General features: G+C 39.2%; 2 protein-coding genes across 19 annotated transcripts in view; both read left to right on the forward strand.

The window, feature by feature from the left end:
• The window catches only part of plekha6 (pleckstrin homology domain containing, family A member 6), a 77,657-nt gene extending 67,022 nt beyond the window's left edge, over window positions 1-10,635 (forward strand). For 13 of the 18 annotated variants that reach the window (XM_032512468.1, XM_032512470.1, XM_032512462.1 and 10 more), the window contains 6 exons: window positions 53-205; window positions 613-761; window positions 1,361-1,509; window positions 3,850-3,957; window positions 5,095-5,163; window positions 5,225-10,635. In XM_032512468.1, coding sequence (XP_032368359.1) covers window positions 53-205; window positions 613-761; window positions 1,361-1,509; window positions 3,850-3,947 — 549 coding nt within the window. In that variant the 3' untranslated portion in view covers window positions 3,948-3,957; window positions 5,095-5,163; window positions 5,225-10,635. The remainder of the gene's footprint in view (window positions 1-52; window positions 206-612; window positions 762-1,360; window positions 1,510-3,849; window positions 3,958-5,094; window positions 5,164-5,224) is intronic. The other 5 variants (XM_032512480.1, XM_032512481.1, XM_032512463.1 and 2 more) reach the window with 2 other exon arrangements.
• A 1,780-nt stretch (window positions 10,636-12,415) lies between these two features.
• golt1a (golgi transport 1A) lies at window positions 12,416-17,477 on the forward strand. Its single transcript, XM_032512484.1, has 5 exons — window positions 12,416-12,545; window positions 13,716-13,807; window positions 15,445-15,623; window positions 16,176-16,239; window positions 16,361-17,477. Exons 1-5 carry the CDS (start codon window positions 12,521-12,523, stop codon window positions 16,388-16,390), a joined length of 390 nt encoding a protein of 129 aa, XP_032368375.1. The 5' UTR covers window positions 12,416-12,520; the 3' UTR covers window positions 16,391-17,477.
• The last annotated feature ends 3,534 nt before the right edge of the window (window positions 17,478-21,011 follow it).

Consider the following 21,011-nt stretch of genomic DNA (forward strand, 5'->3'; position numbering starts at 1 on the left):
GTGTGTGTGTGTGTGTGTGTGTGTGTGTGTGTGTGTGTGTGTGTGTGGACAGATCCGTAGGCGGCTTACAGCTCACGAGATTGACATCAAAGACCTGGAGGCGGCAGTTCGAGGCCCGGGGCAGGAGTCACCTCGGCAAGAGATCGCTCGTCTGAGACAGTTAAAGGCTGAACCAGAACCCTACGACCTGGACCTCAGCAGAGAGGTAAGATCAGCCGGCTGATGCATCGCTCTCTCAGTCACTCTTCCTCTCATTCTGTCCATGGCCTGTGAGAAGGCACCAAGTAAGCACACAAAGGTCTCTGCGCTCAGCAAAGCTCAGATTTATGAAGCTTCTAAAGGGACATTAGGGGATTCGTTTTTTTCTCGTGTGCACAAGATACTTTTTGGTATCTTGTCCTCACGAGAAACCAATCTGAGTAGCTGTCAAAATGGCTGCCAAAGAGGAGTTATTCATCTTCCCGAAATTATAACTGACATTGTCGTCAAAAAACTTCAAAGATCACAAGGCAACTGTAAACCGATTTCATGCTGTGAATTTTAAATATTAATTTTAGCCACATAAGGTTAAAAGTAATTTGTTAGCACGTATGTGGATCTATTTTTATTTAAGTGCATTTGTTCCAGCTGATGACTCCGGACAAGGTTCTGATCCCGGAGCGCTACCTGGACGTGGAGGACAACACTCCTCTCAGTCCCGAGGAACAGAAGGAGAAGCAGAAGAAAGTGGAGCGGATCAAGACCCTCATTGCCAAATCAAAGTTGGTCACTTTTCTGGGCAATTCACATATGTTTGAACCCATACCTATAGGTCTAATAAAACATGCCCTTAATGCTCCTTCCTTTACAAAAAACATGCTGAAGCTGTACCTTGCATGTCATTGGTGATGAAGGAATATGTCACCTACTGCAACAGTGAGGCTCTCTTACGTTTACAACTCCTAACCTTTTGAAGTAGACATAACATCACAATACATAAATATTTATAGAGAAAAAATGTTTAATTTCAAATGTTTTAATTGAAAGTTGTGATTTGGAATTAAATAGCAACAGCTAAAGATTGAATGTGACAGTGAAGTTTAACATTATTTCATATATATATTTGCTTCCATTACCTTTTAAATTGCTGAGGAACCAAGAAGAGTTGTCCACTTTCTTCATTAATGCTAATATTAGCCTTTTAGAGATCCGATAATACTCTTAAGGTATAAATATTAATAATCAAAATGTCCTTATATGCAGATGATATTGTATTATATATGTCAGATGTAGCGTTTTCATAATCTGTAACTAACAAATCCTCCATCCTCTTCCTCCTATTTCTTCTTCTGTCTTTGCATCTCCTTTCATCCTCCCACAGCTTGCAGAACATGGTTCCTGTGCTGGATGGCCCTGTGGATGGCGTGGCTCCAGCCAGCTCCCAGCAGCAGTTGCAGGAGCAGGAGAAACGTATCGAGATCTCCTGTGCTCTGGCTGCCGAGGCCTCTCGTCGCAGCCGCCTTCTCTCCGGTGAGGACTCAAACAACCAAAAATGGCTGCTCCATGCATCAACAGTAGTGAAAGCTACATACAAGTTATTAGCACTTTTGTCTTATATGTGTCTCAATCAGTCGTACACACAGTACTTTTCATCTTCTATCTGTGGACATATTGTTACTCTTTTTCTTTGAAAAATAACAGCCTAATGCGTTGTCAACTGGCCTAACTAGCCAAGTGCGTTGTTATCTATCTGGTGCTAACAATGGCTAACCTGGCTAGAGCTAACCCCATTGTGAATTCTGACTTGTTAATCGGAGCACAGTTAACTCGGGTGTGATGTCATTCCCAGCTCCAGCTTCTGACCTTCAAGGTAAATGGAACGCATTATAAGCAGTCAGACACAGAGGTTGTTTTTGTCTCATTACTGTACTTAAACTTTTAAACTATACTTCCCTTGCCAGAAGCCATCTGATTGATTTGATCATTGGTATGGTTTAGGTTCATGGGTCTTATATTCATCAATCAACTTTGCGTGTGCACGACAGGTATGGGTATGTAAAACGTAACTGTGTGCAGGACTATTAGTTTAACCTCCCAATTAGTTGTGATGTTGTGTTCATCTATCTTATCAGTAAGGTTAGTAAGATGTTGTTATAGCCAATAGGAGTGATGGCCAGAAATGTAAATAAATAAGAGCCAAGTGATGAACTCTTTATGTCTACACTCATACACACTATGGTGTAAAAACTGCTTAATTTACTACTATACCATATATATAGTAATGCAGTCTACACCAAAGACGTTACACACACTCAGTATTTCGTTACATGGATCTTGAAGTTATGTTGTCATCACACGTTAATGCATGAGTCCATATTCAGATAAACAACTGTATTTACATAAAGGAGTTTGTTTTTTGTTCTGCTTCTTCTTTGATCTAGACTTTTTTTAACTGTATAACTGTGAAATTCATGATCAATTGTAGTAAGGAAAATATATCAAGAGGGGTGGGCATGTGTGACCAGGGTGACCATGAAAAGTCTAAACGTTGTAGACTAGCCCCTGAAAGTGTGTATTCCAAGACCTTAGCACTGGTGAGGCAGAAGGTTCATCAGCCAACAAGATCACGCAAAATGAACAGAAATGCATTGAGGGCACATTGTAATAGCTTTTGGCGTTTCGTTAAGCACCATAATCAGGTCTTAATGAAACTGAACATTTTGCCCCTTGGCTAAATATCTGCAAAGCTATTCACAATTTCATCAGCCTTACCTGCACCTTGACTTTAGTGCTAAGTGGAAAATGCTGCATGCTGTCACACCCAACTGAGATAGTAGATGTGGTTAACAAGAACTGATAATCAGTATATTGTCATTGTCATTGCAAGCATGTTAGCATTTTGACATAAGCTTTTGGCTAAAAGCATCATTTTGCCTCACAGAGCTTACAGCTATAGACGTGTAGTCATGTTAATACACAACATGATTTTTTAAAAGAAACAATTTGTATATGGTTCATTATCAGTTAATCTCAATTTAACTTCACTCTAAACATTACAGCTTCATTTTGAGTCCAGTACCCATAATCTTTTTTCATGACACTCAGCAGGTCTAAGCTCTTTTTATTTGACTCATTTTGGAAAGTCTCAGTCAAATCATAATTCAGTAGCACCCCTATTATAATCATTTTTAGAGTCATATTTGTGCTATTAAGGTCTATTTGAATAGGTCAACATGCTTTGATGTTCCAAAAAAAGATACAGTGTTTCTCATACTGCCCACTGCTGCAGCTCTTCTGCCAGAAACACTCTGTCTGAGCTCTTGGCCCGCCTTCCTGAAATGCCCAGTCTGCTCTAAGTGGTCGGCAGGACCGATCTGTTGTGATTGGTCAACCAAATTCAAACAAGCCACTGTGAAGATTGTGCTTGCTCAAGCATTCTCAATTAGTGACATCACTAATTAAGGAATGTCAAACAGGAAGGTGGGCATGGTGTTTTAGGCAGTTAAAAAAAATTCTGTCTGGGGGAGATGTGAGTGAATGTGTGAGTACTTTATACATCATTCCATACACAAAAAACTATATGACACACTAAAAGATGGGAAAAAATGAAAACATAACAGGGGCTTTTTAAGGGGAGTCACACATGCATAGCTGAGCCTAATCTGGACATGCATTTGAGGATATGTGGTGATACAGGGAAATTTACCCTGAAAGTCCAGAGATGTGTGTATTTTCACAGTCACACATCTGAATGAGCACGAGTCCCTTCTCCTCAGCTACTTACCCTTCTCCTTTTGATTGGTCCACTCCTTATTTTTCTTTCCATTTCTCCCATGTTCAATCCTCCCACTTTGCTCCACCTCATTCCAGCCCAGTGCGCCCCCAGCACCCCCACCTCCCCGACCAGCCTGGCCCCTCCCCCTTCCTCTGCTGACTTCCCCAACTCAGCCCGCACCATGATGGCGTGAGTCATGCAAGGTAAGTCTCCGCTCCCCACAGCACGTCCACCTGTCCCCTGTGCTTGCTTCATTCCCTGGAACTGCTTTTGATTTGATTTACTGGGGTTTATGATATGATACGTTGTGCTCATTTTTATATGTTTAAGATGCTGATGACCCATTTTTGGCCCAGTGCTCCTTTTCACTCTCAAACTTAATATGCAATACAATTAACTGGACACACATTTCATTGAACAAATCTTCTTACAGACAAATTCAGATTTCACAAATTGTCCATTGCTTTTTGTCTTTGGTTTGCAAAAAGCAATAGAGACAACCGATTTTAACTACCTCCTTGGTTTTGTGTAAATACACAACATTATTTTGGACTTGGTTTGGACAAAACTGTCTATTGTAGTATCCTTTTTCTGAGCTTGAAGGTCCATTCTTGTAATTCTCAACACAAGGTCCAACTTGTTTCTCACATCACAACTTAGCAACTCTATCCTCCAATAGGAACGCCAAATGTAGTTGGAAATTGTGTTGGGATTTTCTTGGTCACTTTCAAGTAAATACCATCCGCTGTAGCTTAGGATGTGTTGTGTAAAAGAGGCTGGTCAGGGTCAGTAACCCTAGACATGTAATAGCTCAACCAATGGCACACTGTGCAAGAGAGTTTCTTGTCAAATTACCTCTTTCACAACAATTAGCAGGAGCACAGAAATTCATAGTAGTTTGATTGACATTTTCCCCGTCCGCATTCCGTGAAGACCCACCCTACTCTGCCTTTGATCGTCCAGTACTCCTTGCCTTTTTCCCAGAATGAGAAAGAAAACAATTACTCCTGAGCACGCTCAATAGAGGATGGCAGGCTTAATGCTTATATGGCACAATTAATAACAAAAATATTTAAAAAATGGCACTTTGTATTACAAAAGGCTGCCAACCCCTGATTTAGTAAAACAGACTCCTTAAAATCTGCCCTTTCTATATAAAACACCATGTCCTGCTGCAGCCGTGATTATAACAAACTATTTCCTAAAACGGCTCACAAAGTTAGATTTCCATATATTTTGCATAATAGCAAACATTACTCTGTATCCAATGACACAGGTAACCTAATATGATCTTTATCTTTCTCTTACTCAATCTTTTATTTGCTTCTTTTGGCCTGTAGCTCAAGCCCTGGCTGCTGTCAAGTTTGATGGAGCATCTTTCTGAGGATTCACCGGACAAACTACAACAATGAGGATGGTCCCCGGACAAATTACTCATTTCTTTTTAGAACCTAAACTCAACTTCAATTTAAGTACGGAAAGCTGTCAAAAGAGGTTCCTAGGAGGCAAGAGCCAATTTCAAATCCCAAATGGAAGCTATACAGACTTGTAAGCTCACCTTCCCCAGTTCCATCCAACTCACGACGGTCTCCTGCTATGTGTGCTCTATGGCACCAAGGAAGGTTCTAGATCTCCTACCAGCTTCAAGGTGTGAAACATTTCTCTATAATTTTGCTCAGGACATAATCCACAAAGAAGACATTACAGATGAACTGCAGTAAGATGGTGATGAGATATTTTACACGCATAAAGACAAAGTGTACAAAGTGTACAGTGCCCACACTGAAGAGTAAGAGGGAACAGAGCTGCAGAGATAAATCAAGAGAAAGAGTTCGGGATGAGGCCAGATGGACGTCTCTGAGGTTGACTGGTAGACAAAAGCTTCACAGACTTAAACCTACAGAGAGGCTTTGAACATGCTTCTGGACACTAAAGGCCACAATGATGTTTCTACTGTAATCATCTAATCTCCATATCAGCTTTTGAAAACCACCATGGCTTGTAGCCCAGTGAGGAGTGGTGGTCAGTGACAGACAGATTGACATATTCTGACACTTTAACAACTGAGCAAAATAAGAGTGAAGCCTCTCATCCTTTGTAAAAAAAAACAAAAAAACAAAAACAAACTGAGGACTCCCATTCTGAACTCACTGTGATGCCTGTCTCACCAAGACCTTCACCCCATTCCACTTCTCCCATCCCATCAACATGGTCAGGTATTAATTACACTCATGTGCAACCATTGGTACATACATTTGATTGGGTTAAACGTAATGTCACCTGGATTACGTTTTGCTTCACTGCATCGCCCATCTTTCACACCAAACACACAAAAGCCAACCCCTTCTCATTCCAACTCTTCACATGCTTTCCTTGGATTCCTTTCCAGTGGCCCTTAGCGTCAGATAGTGACATACAAGGCACCCTTTAGCATCTGTATGGGACGCACTTGGCAGAGCAGCAGCTCGGATAAGGCTCTGTAAGATGACAGTATTTCTTTCACCCAGAATACTGGGGCTCGTGTCCCCCTTCTTGTCCCACATGTCACTTAAATGTGCATTTCTTTAACCCCTGCACGTTGAAAAATGCCGCCAAGGGGTACCGACCCAGAGTGTCAAAAGTTAAAACCAATAGGGTAGGGGTTGGGATTGGAAGTGTGCTGAAAGAGCACAGTTTGTTTTAAGGCAGAGCTGAAGATAAGGAGTATTACGTCAACCATGACCCATTTTACAAAGCTGCTCATGGCAACACCTTGTCCTACATTTGTTTCAGAGTGTTGCATACGTGAACCCCAATATTAATTTTCTAACCTGGCAACCTCACCCCCTTTACTGACATACTTGTAAGATCTAGAGTAAAGCCCCTGCTATACTACAAAATGAACAGCTCTGTGTGTACGCAGATTTGGTCCAGCCAACATGCTTGTAGGCATATATGAAGTTTGCGTTTTCATACATTTTAAACCGCAGTCTGTGTGGATTGTGCCAGTTATGTTACCTTGCATGCCAGCTGGATTCTCGGGGTCTCGCGACCGATTGCCAAGCAACAATGGCGGACGTGATAGACAGATCATAGTTAGTTCATCCAGTCACCTGCCAGGTATTTTTTTGAGGTGCTTGCCCTTTTCCAAACAGTGGCTTCTTAGATGGTTCTATGTACCATCTGTGCAGTTGATGACATGTATGTCACACTCTTTTCTACATTAAAATAGGCATCTCACAGCCTCTACCTGCTGTCAATGCTGTCAATGCTGCAATGCCATTGGTAAGAGTCAGCTTATTTGGGGGTCAACATTCAATTCAGTTGAATTTTTGCCAAAAAACGAGGAGGAAAATCAAGGCAGTGCGCACAGCTAGGACTCTACTTGCTCTTTGTTGTGTTGACTTTACTATGATGTGAAAGTCATTCAAATTGTAAAATTGAAATCTTATACTTATTTTTGTTGAATTATGGGCATTTCATCTGTATGATGGAATGTTGTTTGACACTGAGACAGACACATTTACTGTGGTTGGACTCACTTTCTGTACGGTTCTGTCCAGAGTGAAGTGTTCAAACCAGAGATGTCAGACACCAAGTGACATGCTTTCCCCTAATGAGGTGGACCAAACATTTTAATATGGAGAATAACACAGTGGATAAGCAGTGGATTATATACTTAGGGATATAATGTGTATTTCAACTAATACAATGGCTGCTTCAAAGAAACAGCTGGCTCACACAATATTCTGTCATAGATGAAAAGAAGCATCTTCTCGAGGCTACAACAAAGCCTAAAGGGAGAGACAGTTACTGCTCAAAGATGAGGGTGAATATGAGTCTGGAAGCCTTTTCCTGATAGAACATTTTTAAACCTCTAATTTTTGTAAACCCTCCTACCTTTAGACAAAGATGGTGGTCATCTGGAGGTTAGACAGGGAAAACGTCGGACTAATAGAAAGAAATGGGATAGGTACCAGGGACTCTTGTGTTGAACGCATATACTTACAGAGCCATCCACCTGCCTGACCTCCACACCATCGCTCTATATGACGTATGTATGTCATGCGCATGTGCAACAAGAGGGTAGACCGACAAGGCATATGTTTACCATTAGCATTGCTAGCGTTAGCTTAGCCAACTCCTTCGCCACTAACGGCGCAAGCTGAAAAATCAAACTTTTACCAAAATCCGTGGTGAGGAGAGTCACAATATCATGGCCACCAACAGAACTCAGCAAAGATTGTTCAGCGTTGCCACAACGGACCAAATGGCTTCGCTCACATCTTTCTCTACCGCCATTACGGAACTACAACTCTAGCGCACGGCCTCAACGTCATTGTTCTCAGCCACTCCCTCTGTTTGCTGATTGGACCGGTTAAGATCTGACTGGAGATAACCCAAGAATGTACCGCAAACCCATACGGCATACTGAAGGGAAATTAATATTGAGCCAAAGTACGTAGGAGGGCGGAGCCAGGCTAACAGAACATTAGCATTGAACAACAATCTCTTATCCTGAAGAGATGCATGTCAATGTGATTCTGAAGGGGCACCATCACCTCACCATCAACCTATGTATGCAGCTCAGTTTTTTTAAATCCCTTTGCATTTAACATCACATTCATTCAGACTTTGTCATAATGCTTAAGAAATTCCCATGTGATTGTCTACAGATATATAGGTAAAGTATGTTGGATAGAAATGGTACAATGCATGTGCAAAGTAAAGATAGAAGTGACCTTAGAAGAGTAACTCTGGGAGAAAAGCACTTGTCTGTGTGAAGAGGATTTAGCTAATGGTGCATTTGATGATGATGAGGAATTGTACAGTGGAAAAAAATATGTAACATCCCGAAAACATTTCATCTTGTCATGCAGTGCCATATGTCTGAAACATGTCTGTGTTTTGTCTGTTGTGATGAAAGAACATATTATTGACATAACTTACAAAGGAGTCTGAATCTGAAAGAAATGATTGGTGGTACCAATGGTGGTTGCCAAGGTTAGAAATCTCTACCCATCATGGCCAACGTTAAATAATTAAATAATACATTTCAAAATAAAAATGCATTATTTAACTTTGAATGCAATGAATAACACACTGATTTCATGATTTTATTTGGAATAAACCAACATGCATAAATGAACCACGTATTGGGAAATAACTGAAAGAAATATTAAAGCTCAACTCATTATTATGCAACTCTGTCTCATAAAAATGACATTACCATAGAACTAGACTGCATTCTCAATTATGTTTTTGAGAAAAATGTATTTTCTTACTTAACTTAAGTTGTTATGTACGTAAGTTAAGTATGTTACGCAAGTAACTACATAAGTTGAAATAGGTCAACGTTGACTTTTGGTTTCCCACAGGACATGAGCAGCGCTCTCCTGGGTAAAAATCCCATGTTTGATTGAGCTTAGTCTAAATCGACGGCATTCCACGTCCAGGGTAGTTCAGGTGTCGGCGGATCGACTATGGTTAACTGCTCCTCAGATCCACAGCGCTGTGGAGGAAGGTCTGGCTAGACTAGGTTGACCTAGACACATCCATTCACCCCACCCTCATCCCTACATGGACTTTGAGCATGGACTGTGATTAGGAACGTACTTGTGACGTGTCAAAACAAATGTAATCTTGGACAAAATACATTTCATGTATGGGAACATCCTTTTTAGGAGACAGGGCTGTATTTAAGATATGTTCTGTGTTCATACATTGGAGTTCATTTCTATTTAATATAGTACATTTTATGTGGATTTTTCTGGAACAGTGTGACTGAAGTTTTTTCAGTGACAGAAAGGTCCAAAACTGAAAACTGCGATCTTCAAATGTTATTACATTCTAGACTTGGCCAGATGTGAACACCTTGACGACTACACACACACACACACACAGACAGACAGACAGACAGACACACACACACACACACACAGACACACAGACAGACACACACGTATACACCTTTCTTGTGTTATGTGTGTTATTTATGCTTTTTTGCCCATACACTTCAAGTTACCTGCCTTTGTAAAAAGCTATTGTATGTCCATTCTCAGAGACAATATGGCACAGAAAATTAAGAAAATAGAAAGTTACACTGAAAGCAGTTAATGGCTCTCACGCAAAAAACAAGGATTTAAAAGAATACGTCTATTTTTTCTCGTTTTAATGCTTTTTTTAGAAAGGGAATATGTTCAAAAGAGGCAGTGGGTATATTTTTAGATGCATGGATATTCAATGACAAGTTGACAGGTTAAATTTGTACACTCAATTCTGTTTTGCATTTTCACACACAAAAACTACTTTTTTATTTCATTGCTCTTGAGGATTGTTCAAGGGAGCACAACATAGATATTTTTGGATTATAATTGGAATCCGATGTCTTGAGAAATGACAGCCAATGTAAGGTGGTGTCCAATATTTGATACTAGATGTAGCATTTGTGGAAGATGAAAAGAAATAATATATACGTTATATACATTGGTCAGTGTACATAATATTTTGGATTTCAGTTACAGTATATCCTACTATCACATGTAACCATTGCTATTTTGGGGGGAATAGACAAACTGCTTGAACTATGCAAATGATTAAAAAAAATAAACAAATAATACGCTTGCTTTCAGAAAACCTTGCAATAAAGTGAATGTATACGAATAATGTGTTTCTGTAGATGCTTCTGAATTCATCCCAGTATTTTGTATGATAGAAGATGTCTCGCTGCCTGGAATGACGATCTATTTACTGCTCTCTCTAATTTTACTCAACTTGTTGATGATGAAGTTCACTGCCAAAAAGACTACTGAGGTTTACTGTCCAGCGGCCCGTTGCCACCTGATGATATTCCAGAGTCGTTATATCAAATTGTATGTCTGAATGAATAAAGTGCAAAAAACTAAGACAGACTGGATTCTTTTAAAGCAAGGCTTAGACCAGGAAATGGATCACCATACTTAGGAATGTACTCATCATACAGAAATCTAATTAAGACGAATAGAACATTTGTATCATGTCAGTACTAGCATTGACTTTTATCTGACTGCTCACATACTGTATTTTATGACCCGTTGGACTTTTTTTAGTTATGTCATTGTGTTCCAAGATCTCAGCCTTTTTTCTTTCTTTTTTTGCCTTTATACCCAAATTGAAAAGCTTATAACAGAAGAACTCTAAGGCCATAAATGCATAGATGAGGCTTCATTAGAAACCTTGATTGTTTTGGTTTCTGAAGATGTGCTTTTGTACTATGTAATTAAAACACAACCTACACTACATCAGTTCAAACACGGTATAAAACAGTTTTAATGACCTATTGGTTTTCAACACTCCAGAGCATCTTGGTCATGCAAAATGCTCTCCTGGAAGATAATGTTTTACCATGATAATGTATTCTTTGTTGTAATCTGTCACTTTGTGTTGATAATCATGCTAAGTAATTTTGTGATAAAGATAGTATCTTTGGGATGCTGGCTTAATAACGTTAGCTCATATGAGGACAGGGACTCCATCAAAGAGTAGGGCATAGATAGTTCTTTTATAGTTTCATAAATAAATGAATAGCATACTACTATTAGTCTTAAATCATCAACGTAATTATATCTAAGCATTCTGGTTAAATTAAATCTAAGCATTCTGGTTATGGTTAAATTGGTCTTGCTTTGCTCCTCCAAAGCGCGGTAAAGGAGGGTCTGGCTACTCCACAATGCATTTGGGAATGGGACAAAAACATGATTTGGTTTGATGGCATTTCTTTAAACCAATCTGAATCAGAGCACAGAGTTGTGCGAGAGAAGAATTGCTCAGATAGTCTAGCTAGCTGTCTGAATTTACCCTGCAGAGATCTGAGGAGCATTTAACTATAGTCCTCAGAAGAGAGGTTAGAACGCCAATACAAAGAAAGCCGAAGGAAACAGTAAAGATATGCATCCAGCGGAATTTCTTGCAGCACCGGAGCAGTAACAGTAGTAGAACGCGAAATATATAGACTATGGTTAAATTGAATCTAAGCATTCTGGTTTATACATGAAGGAAATGAGTGTTAAACACACTGCAACTCAATCGCTGTCTATGATAAACAATTTTGTGGTCAAAATTCACAAGAAGCCATATTGGTCGCACAAACACACAGTTATGTTAGTTGACGGCTATGAGGATTTTTGCAGACTTCCCTTTAGCCTATAGGTTGTATCTATAGACTGTAAAAATCGTGCAGCATTGGTGCTGTCACCCATTGTTTGTGGACTGCTGTTTTGAATCCTCGAGTTTGGCAACACGAGCGTCGCCAATCTTGTTTTTTTGGAACAGGATGTGAGAAGGGTGGTGCTGGGGAGGATGACGCAGCCAAGCCAATGTCGTTTATGGTGTCATGGTACTGTGCTAAGCTGAACGCTAAAGGCTGAAAGTTGCTGATTTTCAACCATTCTGAAGTGGCTCATTAATGCTAAGTGGTTGACTGTGAATAAACATTAACGTATGTAAACCCAGCAATCTAAACTTTTAAAGAGAGTCTATTAGTCCAAACACAAGATAAGGTGTACATCCATTCAATGTCTATAAATGGCTGATAGCATCACTCAGGTAGTTGACCTTTTACCTGAGAATCCCCGGTGTTCATCACAGGGGCTCGGTGTGTGCCTGCTCCGGTTAATGTTCACCTCACACGCTGACAACATCAACGCACAAAGGTCACTGTTGAGAAAAGGAGAGGACTCATTTGTCCCTGACTGTCACGAAGAAACAAAGCCACTGAGTAGAAGGGGAGAGGAGACACCAGTGATTACCATGGTGGCCGTCACAGAAATCCAGAGTAAGTCCTTCCTCAGTTTCTCTCTTCTAGGTCGGGAAGCTGTTAACCTCTGAGGCACGCAGAGCATTGGTCTGATTTCAGAATACAAAGATGTGTTTGTCCAAGCATTGCATCTTAGGTTAATAAGAGCGTACAGTACTTGACAAGTTTGTCACTGAGATAAATCCACTTGAAGTTGAATCAGTTTAGGTCCTTATCTGTGAGTGTCACAGAATCTCTTTGAGGAACCGTGTTGAATGAATAAGAACTGCTGGTATGTTTAAAACTTCTAAGAAATGGTCTGAGATTTGTGCTGTCTGATGTGTCCAAAAAATCATAGTAAAACATGTGACTGAGGAGTTTCTAGATTCCTGACTGTAGTAACTCTGTGTTGTAAAATAAGAACAGGTGATTCAAGCAATGAATCAACTAACAGCAGGTACCCAGAGATGACGTGTCAGAGCTGCATCTAATCAGTCATCAATCCCTAATGCATGCAACACCATGATTCAGACTACCCATCATTCATTGCGTTTCAATATAATGAAACGTGCAAGAAGAAGCTTATTAACCTTATGCTTTACCTAGAGTCATAAAAATCATTCTAAAGTGAAGACTTGGAAAGGTTATATTAGCAAGTTTAAATATTTAAACCAACTTCATTTTTTCTCTTTTTATCACCCACTTCCAAAAACTAAAACAAATACTGAACTTTCCTTTATTTTTAATTAAGCTATATCTGCAAGAGCCATTTTTTGAGAAGACACGCCAACGCAGAGAGGTTACGGATGTCAGAAACTAACAAGACTCAGATTAACATTTCATTTTTATGAAATTTGTTGTCAAAAAGATAAATGGTGTTATGTCAGCCTTATCCTTTATCAAAGTTCTAGATGAATCTACATTCTACTGTGTATGTCTTGTATTGTCTTGTATGTCTTGTACTGGGCTGCAGGTTAGCCCAGTCCTCTGAAATCATCGAGAGACTTTTGCATATTAAGTAACATGTTATTAACCTGTATGGCTCAAAGTACTGTAATCTTTTCTGTTAATTGAGAACTGACTTCATAATCTGTCTAATAAAATATTTCCCACACAAAATACCAGCAAATAATTGTGTGCAAATGAGCTGACCACAGTCTTGCTTTAATTTTTCTCATCAATGTCCCTTGTGTATGTTTTTCTTTTCAGAGATAGGTATTGGTCTGATGGGATTCGGTGTATTTTTCCTGCTCTTTGGTGTGGTGCTGTATTTTGACTCTGTGTTGCTGGGCTTTGGGAATGTGAGTAATCTTTCATCTCACACACATCTGCTCAGTGCCAACATCATACCATCAGTGGCTCATATCAATATTCAAAGACCACCAGTTTACAACCTTTGGTTTACATGTGTTGGTCCATGGTGGCAATGCATTCTGCTGCCTGGCGTCTACACTACTTATGCGTTTCCAAACCACCGGGCTGACTTTGTATTCTTGACGCACACAAACGGAGACCGTTGTAAACAATGATGCACGTCCGTCAGTCTAATCGGTTAGGTAGGGTTTCATACCTGTCAGTTACAGTTCCACCTTGTCATCGCTCCAGGCAAATACATTTTTTTACCATTGTATTTCTTTCTCCAAAGTATTTTCTGTATTTTCAACTTATACATCCATGATTTTCGACTGCAGAGTAACATCAGACAATCTGCTTCTTGTTTACACTGGCGTTCCCATATATGGGAATGGTCATGTGACACGTGTTTTTATTCAATTTCTCGTGTTAATATGGACACAGATTAGTTCTGCTAGGAGCTAAAACGCTTGTGTGGACCGAGATAGTTTTTGTCTCAAAACGTGAAAACAAGTTGTGTAGTTGTAGCCCCAGTCTTTCAGCATGGATAGCTGACTTATCAAATGGTTTCACATCATTCAGATGCAAAGAGACTGTGGTCTTTTTAGGAAATAATTACTGAGGTCCGGACCTCATTGCTAGCTATGGACATGGTAAGAGAGATAAAACATGCACACCTGGGCTATCGAGAGAGCAAATACACAGGTGAAACTGAAACTTTTATGTGGTAATTATTTGACGTAATTTAGTGAAATCCTGTGAGAATGAACAGCACTGGAGGTCTGGGTCTCTGCAGACAGAGAGAAGCTGAGTGCCAGCTGTCTCATATGAGTGCGCCCAACATGGGACAAATGTGCACTGAGTGGCCTTGCATAATACCTGCCGTCCGCTGTCTGAAAGGGGTGTTTGTCAAATTAAGTGGGTATCTGTGTATTGATTTGAAACTCCCTCTTTGTGTTTCCTTGTTAAGCCACAGTGAAGGCACAGTAAGAAATTGTATAACACATACTGTATATAAATGTAACTTCAGATAAGAGCAATTTAATTTGACTAACTGTAACCTCATATGAGCTTTGGTTAATCTTGTCCACCATCACCATCACATTGGAATAGCAAGAGGAGAGGGTATGGACAGAATAAATGATTAGGAGGACCAATAACCCGTTTACAGTGCACATGGGCATACAGGAAAATACAATATTCAAAGGTTAATATAGTCGATAGTATTCATTCTGAGTCTCATAGTCAGTATACAGAAAACAAAATAACACATGTCTCAATGGTTATCCCCTTAAAGACAGAAGGTATGTTATCCATTCAAAGACACATGAATAACATGTCATCTCAGAGACATCTTCCTACAGTTAAAAAAAAAATTAACAGGTTAATTGTGACTACAACAGCAACAGCTACAGGACAACAAACAAAATGCAGTGAAAGTGTTGTACAATAAGGCACCCAAGGCCCTAATGAAGAATTAGTAAAAATATGCAGTAGGTTTGGAGAAAGTAGACAAATAAAACATTATCCATAGTATGAAAATGTGTTCCCTCTGATTTCTGTTTGTTTGATTGCCTTTGTATAGATTCTGTTTCTGACTGGTTTGACGTTCATTATCGGCTTCAAAAGGACAGCCCACTTCTTCTTCCAAAGACAAAAGTTTCGGGGTTCTTTGTTTTTCCTGGGAGGTGTTTCTCTGGTTCTGTGCCGGTGGCCAATCATTGGAATGCTGGTGGAGAGTTATGGCTTTGTGGTTCTATTCAGGTGAGTCCAGTTAGGGTAGTCTGGCATAGCCACTACTAATTTGCAAAGGCATATTAGTCTGGAGCCTTTCAATTCCTTTTCCATTTTCCAGGGGCGTTAATGGTGCAGACCAAAATGCCTCGACACAAATAAATAGACTTACAACCAATCAGGGCAACGGAATGACCTAGCTCTGAGGGACGCATGCAGGCTATAGTTCTCAATCACCCGCAACCGCTAAAAGACACTTAGTCCCACCTACCTTTGTCAAGCCTAACATCTGATTTGACATTTTCACCGCACATGCATGGAAATTAATTGTAACTGGCTTCCAAAACTGTCATTTTACATTTTACATTTTAAAAAATGACTTAAATGTATAAGAAAACAGTATGGCCTTTATTTTTCCACAGACCGTGTTCAATCTTTAATAACTTTAACAATATGTTAGACTTATTTATACATAATGTAAAATATTATAAATATATTTAGGCTCCAAAAGTTGAAATGTCAGAATGTAGGCTGTGTTGCAAAAAGTGCTTTCCCATCAAACCCTTTTCTTTCCCTCCATAGGTCTTTCTTCCCCATGGCCTTGGGGTTTTTGCTGTCAGCTGTGAATATCCCTTTCCTCAGTGCAGTATGTTTTTGTTCTTGGCTCTGTATATTAAGACTCAATAGTCTTCATTTTTTTTATATATCTCAGAGATAATGATTGCTGATTGTAATGATTTAAATGAAATCTCTTGTTTTTATGTTAGTTTTTCCCCAGCAGCTCCTCCATGGTCTGAGCAGAAGAACACGTTGCAGCAGGGAAAAGAGTGCTGGAAGCCATTTGACTGATTCTGGGTGGGCAGAGGGGGAGAACTGCTCCATAACTGAATAAGGTATTCACAGGTCCATACAATTGTGCCCAGATCCAAAAATACCCAGATATGTACTTATCTGACACCAAACCTGACATGTCTAATGTTTGAAAGCTGGGACCTGGACCAATGCCGAACAGAGAAATGTAGGACCCAAGTCTGAACAGACGCTTGAGACACAGACCCGATTGAAACCAATTTCACATCTGATTGCAATAACAAGTTAACATTGATTTACAAGTTGCCAAAACAAAACTTTGTGTAAAATTAGTAGCCTTCTCCCCTATGTCTGGCCATCCTCCTTAACAAGAAAGTTAGGGTAAATAAATATTTATTTCTTGCTGATTGAAACAGTATGGCAAATGCACTAGTTATTTGAGCTTTAATGTCCACTTGGTGTCATGGTGACAGATCATGACAATCAGGTTTGCAGTTTTATTGCATCTAGAGACTGTCCTTCCCTGAAAAATGACTATATAAGTCGTTTTCTTCAATTACGAAATATATCTAGGCTTGTAGTAAAGTAGGTAGTAAGGGGACAAAGAATAGGAGCGCCAAATTGCCACGTGATGAGGTGGGCTTGGGTGGTGGATGTGTCAAACAACCAGGACTTTCACCCAGGAGTCTGAGGTTCAAGTCCCGTTTTAAAATAAAAGTGTAATAAACAGACCCAGGACCTGTAGTAATAGAACGGGACCCAATAGTCCTTATAAACCATGGATACAAACCCATATGGGTCTCGGTTCGGGTCTCCGGATTTTAGGGTTTGGAGGACCTGTGAAGACCTCTAATGTATTTATTTTGCGGGTGACCGGTGAAAATAATTTATTTTTTACAATGTGCTGTATTTTGTACTGTGTAAGGTTACAATCAAATAAGCTGCTTAAAAGCTACACCACCTTAGAACCTTAAATATTGCAGTTGTACAGAATGTTTACAATCTGATTTTACAATGATTAACTGTTTCATTTAAGCTTGTTAATGTTGTTTTGTTAAATTAAGAAAAACTTTCCCCAAAAAAGCAAAAGATTTAATGACAACTATTAAAACACTATGGTACTTGTTTACTTCAATAAATGACTATAAGTAATATTTCATTTTTAAGTTTTTATTGTGGTTTTAATAATGAAACATGTAAAACACAACACATACATTACAGTCCACAATAGAGTGATTTGTATTATAATCAGTTTTACCAACAGAGAAAGGTTAAAAATAACTACTACAATTAGTTATAGAAAAATTGTAAAGCATGATACTGAATAAAATTAAAGCACAAGTTGCATACCTACAGTATATCTCTGGTCAAGAAACCAATTGCTATATTTTCTGTCCGAACTTTGTTTCTATAATCAAGTGTGACTAAAGAATTAGTGAGTAAATAGGAGTGAGATGGTGCTCTTCACGTTGCAGTTTGTAGTCTGGTTAAAGAAATGTATAAAAGGCCACTAAATTTCATAGGACTTAAGGTCCTTGCACACTGAGTCCGACATTTAAAAAAAAGTTTTTTTGTATCTGTCATCCAAAAAAAACTCAAGCACGGAAATCTTGCACAATGAATCTGTTGTGAAGAATTTCTCAAAATAATACAAAATAGAGATTTCAAGCAGTGAGGATGATTTTGTTGTCTTCTCTTTTCTTAAAAGGAGAAAAACAAATCTCTACCTTCATTTCCCCATCCATTCACAGTTTAATTCAGGTCGCTCAGTTTGATGCTTTGCTAGCTATACTGGAGCCAAATATTAAAAAACACCTCTGCAATGCCTGCTACAGATGCAAAAATACGAAAAATTTTACCGCATCTGATTTTGATTTTTAATGAGGGACCAAAGTTTCGGAGGCAGTTTGTAAACGTGATCGACACAATGTGACGACATATTTATTTTATTAACGAGCAAAGATTTCAGATTCTGGAAGGACCTTTACCCTCCGGTCTTTTTATTGAGAAATGGTGAAACATGCTAAAATGTAACATTAAATGTAACCATCTATTTTCAGCGACAAAAATAATTTGTTTTTGCCACTGACTGGCTCAGATTATTATTCTAATTGTCTGAAAATGTTATGTGTAGTATCACTACAAACAGCCCAGAAGTAGAATCACCAAACTCACCAGACTCCATTCAAATAAACAGTAATTTTATCATGGTAAAACACACTTCATTCCAAGGAAAATATTAACACAACAGCCGTTCCGTATATCTACTGTTCCAACAATCACCACCCTGGTTTGTTTGACATTAACCCTTAATTCACCTATTCTCATATAGCTCATAAGTAATATTTCTAACAAAGATATTCACAATTTTTACAAAGTTACTTTACATTTAAGCAGTATTCACAAAAAGACAAAAGCTTAAGGTATGAGAAGTGACAAATGATAGCATAGCTCTTTGTGGAACACATTTTATTCACAAGGCTAAAAGTTCATTACACTGGGGCAGCTGGTTAGCTCACCTGGTTGAGCATGCACCCCATGTACAGAGGCTTAGTCCTTGTTGCAGCGGCTGCGGGTTCAGTTCCAACCTGCAGCCCTTTGCTGCATGTATTCCCCCTCCCTTTCCTACTTTCCTACTGTCCTATCAATAAAGGCAATAAAAGCCAAAAAGATAATCTTAAAAAATAAATGTGCATTACACTGGTACAACCTTTAACACATATAAAATAGATAATATAAATGATTAAATTAAAAAAGGATTGACAGCTAATACATATAAGATAAAGTAAGAGATCAAATAAATGCTTCTATGTAAAGAAAATGTTCCAATGTAGAGCACTTCACTGATCAGTTGTCCTAGAACAAGCTGACATCAGGAGATGTGAGATGCAAGAGTTGAGAAAAGGCAGACTTAGTCCTGTATCAGAGCATACTGAGACCTCTATGGCCTTTGATGACACTCTAATTCTTTAACTATACTCAAAGTGGCTTTTAAAAAAATATGTCTCTTTAGTAACATTTAGTGGTTTGGGAAACTACAAGATCAGAGACTTCTTCCAAAATCCACAGTGGTTTTATAGGCAGGTTTGGTGATTATTTCCAATATACACTTTTTTATATAGTGTTTGAAATTGTCTTTGTACCCTGACAGCAATAACTAACTTTTTGCTCTGAAAAAGAAATGAAAAATACACATCTTTAGCTACTGTAATCCTGTAAAAACGCCCACCAATCACTGCCTTGTAGTCTGCTTGGAAAGAACCAATGAAATGCCTCCTAGCCCCACTGTATTTACTCTACCCTTCCTGTTTACAAGCCTGAGCTCAATGCTCAATACTGAGATTGCTTAGCTGTCTGACTGATGCAATTTCAAATGCTGCAGATGTTAACTAAGGTTTTGAAGAAAACAGAACTGAGCAAATTTGCATTTCCTAACATGGTATTCTAATCCTAACCTTAACTAATTTCAATCCTAAACCTAAACCGAATCAATCACACCAGCAAAGGCAACGAATAGAGACAGAGTAGCTGGCCATGCCTTGGCCATGCTAGGGCTACATCTACACTACAACACTTTAATTTTAAAGCAGCATTTTGAGACAAAAATGATGGGGTTTTGGCAAGCAGGTGTTAACAGGACGTAGCAGGTTGTCTGACGTTACTCTGCGGTTGAAAATCATGGATGTAGTAAGTATGTAAGTTGAAAATACAAAAAAAATACTTTGGAGAAAGAACAACAATGGTGAAAAGTAAGAGCAGGGATATCTTAGCTTGGACCGACAACAAAGTGGAACTGTTACTGAAAGGTATGTAAGTCTACCTAACCAATAAGACTGATGGACGTGCATCCTTGTTTCCAAAGGTCTTCGTTTGTGCTTGTCCAGACTACAATGCAACCCTGGAGTGGCAGTGGCAGCAGTGTTTCCAAATGTCTCTGTTTTAGGGGATCAATAATGCTGGAGTACTGTGGATATGAGGCATAAACGTAGCAAAAGATATTTGTTTTCAAACCAAAACTTAGTAGTGTAAATGTAGCCTAGGAAAGGCAAATTCACACATAGTGACTAGCTGAGGGTTCCTGGGAGATTTAAGGGTCAACATCAAAAAGAGAGCCAGGCCGGATCTACCTGTTTAGAAAGCTTGAGATTTCTATCCAACAATAATGAAATTATCTCAACTCATTAACCTCCTATAGTTCATGTAGCTACTTGAGTCAATGTTTAGGTTTGATGGTCACACGGGTGTAGTTGACTTCATAGTCATCGTCATCCTCATTGTTGTCCCTGCGCCCTGAGCTACTCTGAGCACCAACCTCACCCTGTTTTTTATCTGTCTTTGTCTTGCTGGTGTATCCCACCTCACCTTTTCCAGCTAAACCATGCATATTTCTGTCCTTTAGAAAATCATAGGCATCCAGAGACCAAGTTCCTCCTCCAGGTTTAACCCTGACATAGTCGGTTTCCTTCTTCATGGAGGACCTCTTTGGACCGGCTTCCTTCTTCACGGAGGACCTCTTTGGGCGAACAGGCAACTCCTCAAACTGGGGAGCAAGGGGAAAGTCACAAATGACAAGGAAATACACTGCAAAGTTAATAAGACAAGCTCATT

The sequence above is a fragment of the Etheostoma spectabile genome, chromosome 4 (genome assembly GCF_008692095.1).
Source record: "Etheostoma spectabile isolate EspeVRDwgs_2016 chromosome 4, UIUC_Espe_1.0, whole genome shotgun sequence".
Lineage (NCBI taxonomy): Eukaryota > Metazoa > Chordata > Actinopteri > Perciformes > Percidae > Etheostoma > Etheostoma spectabile.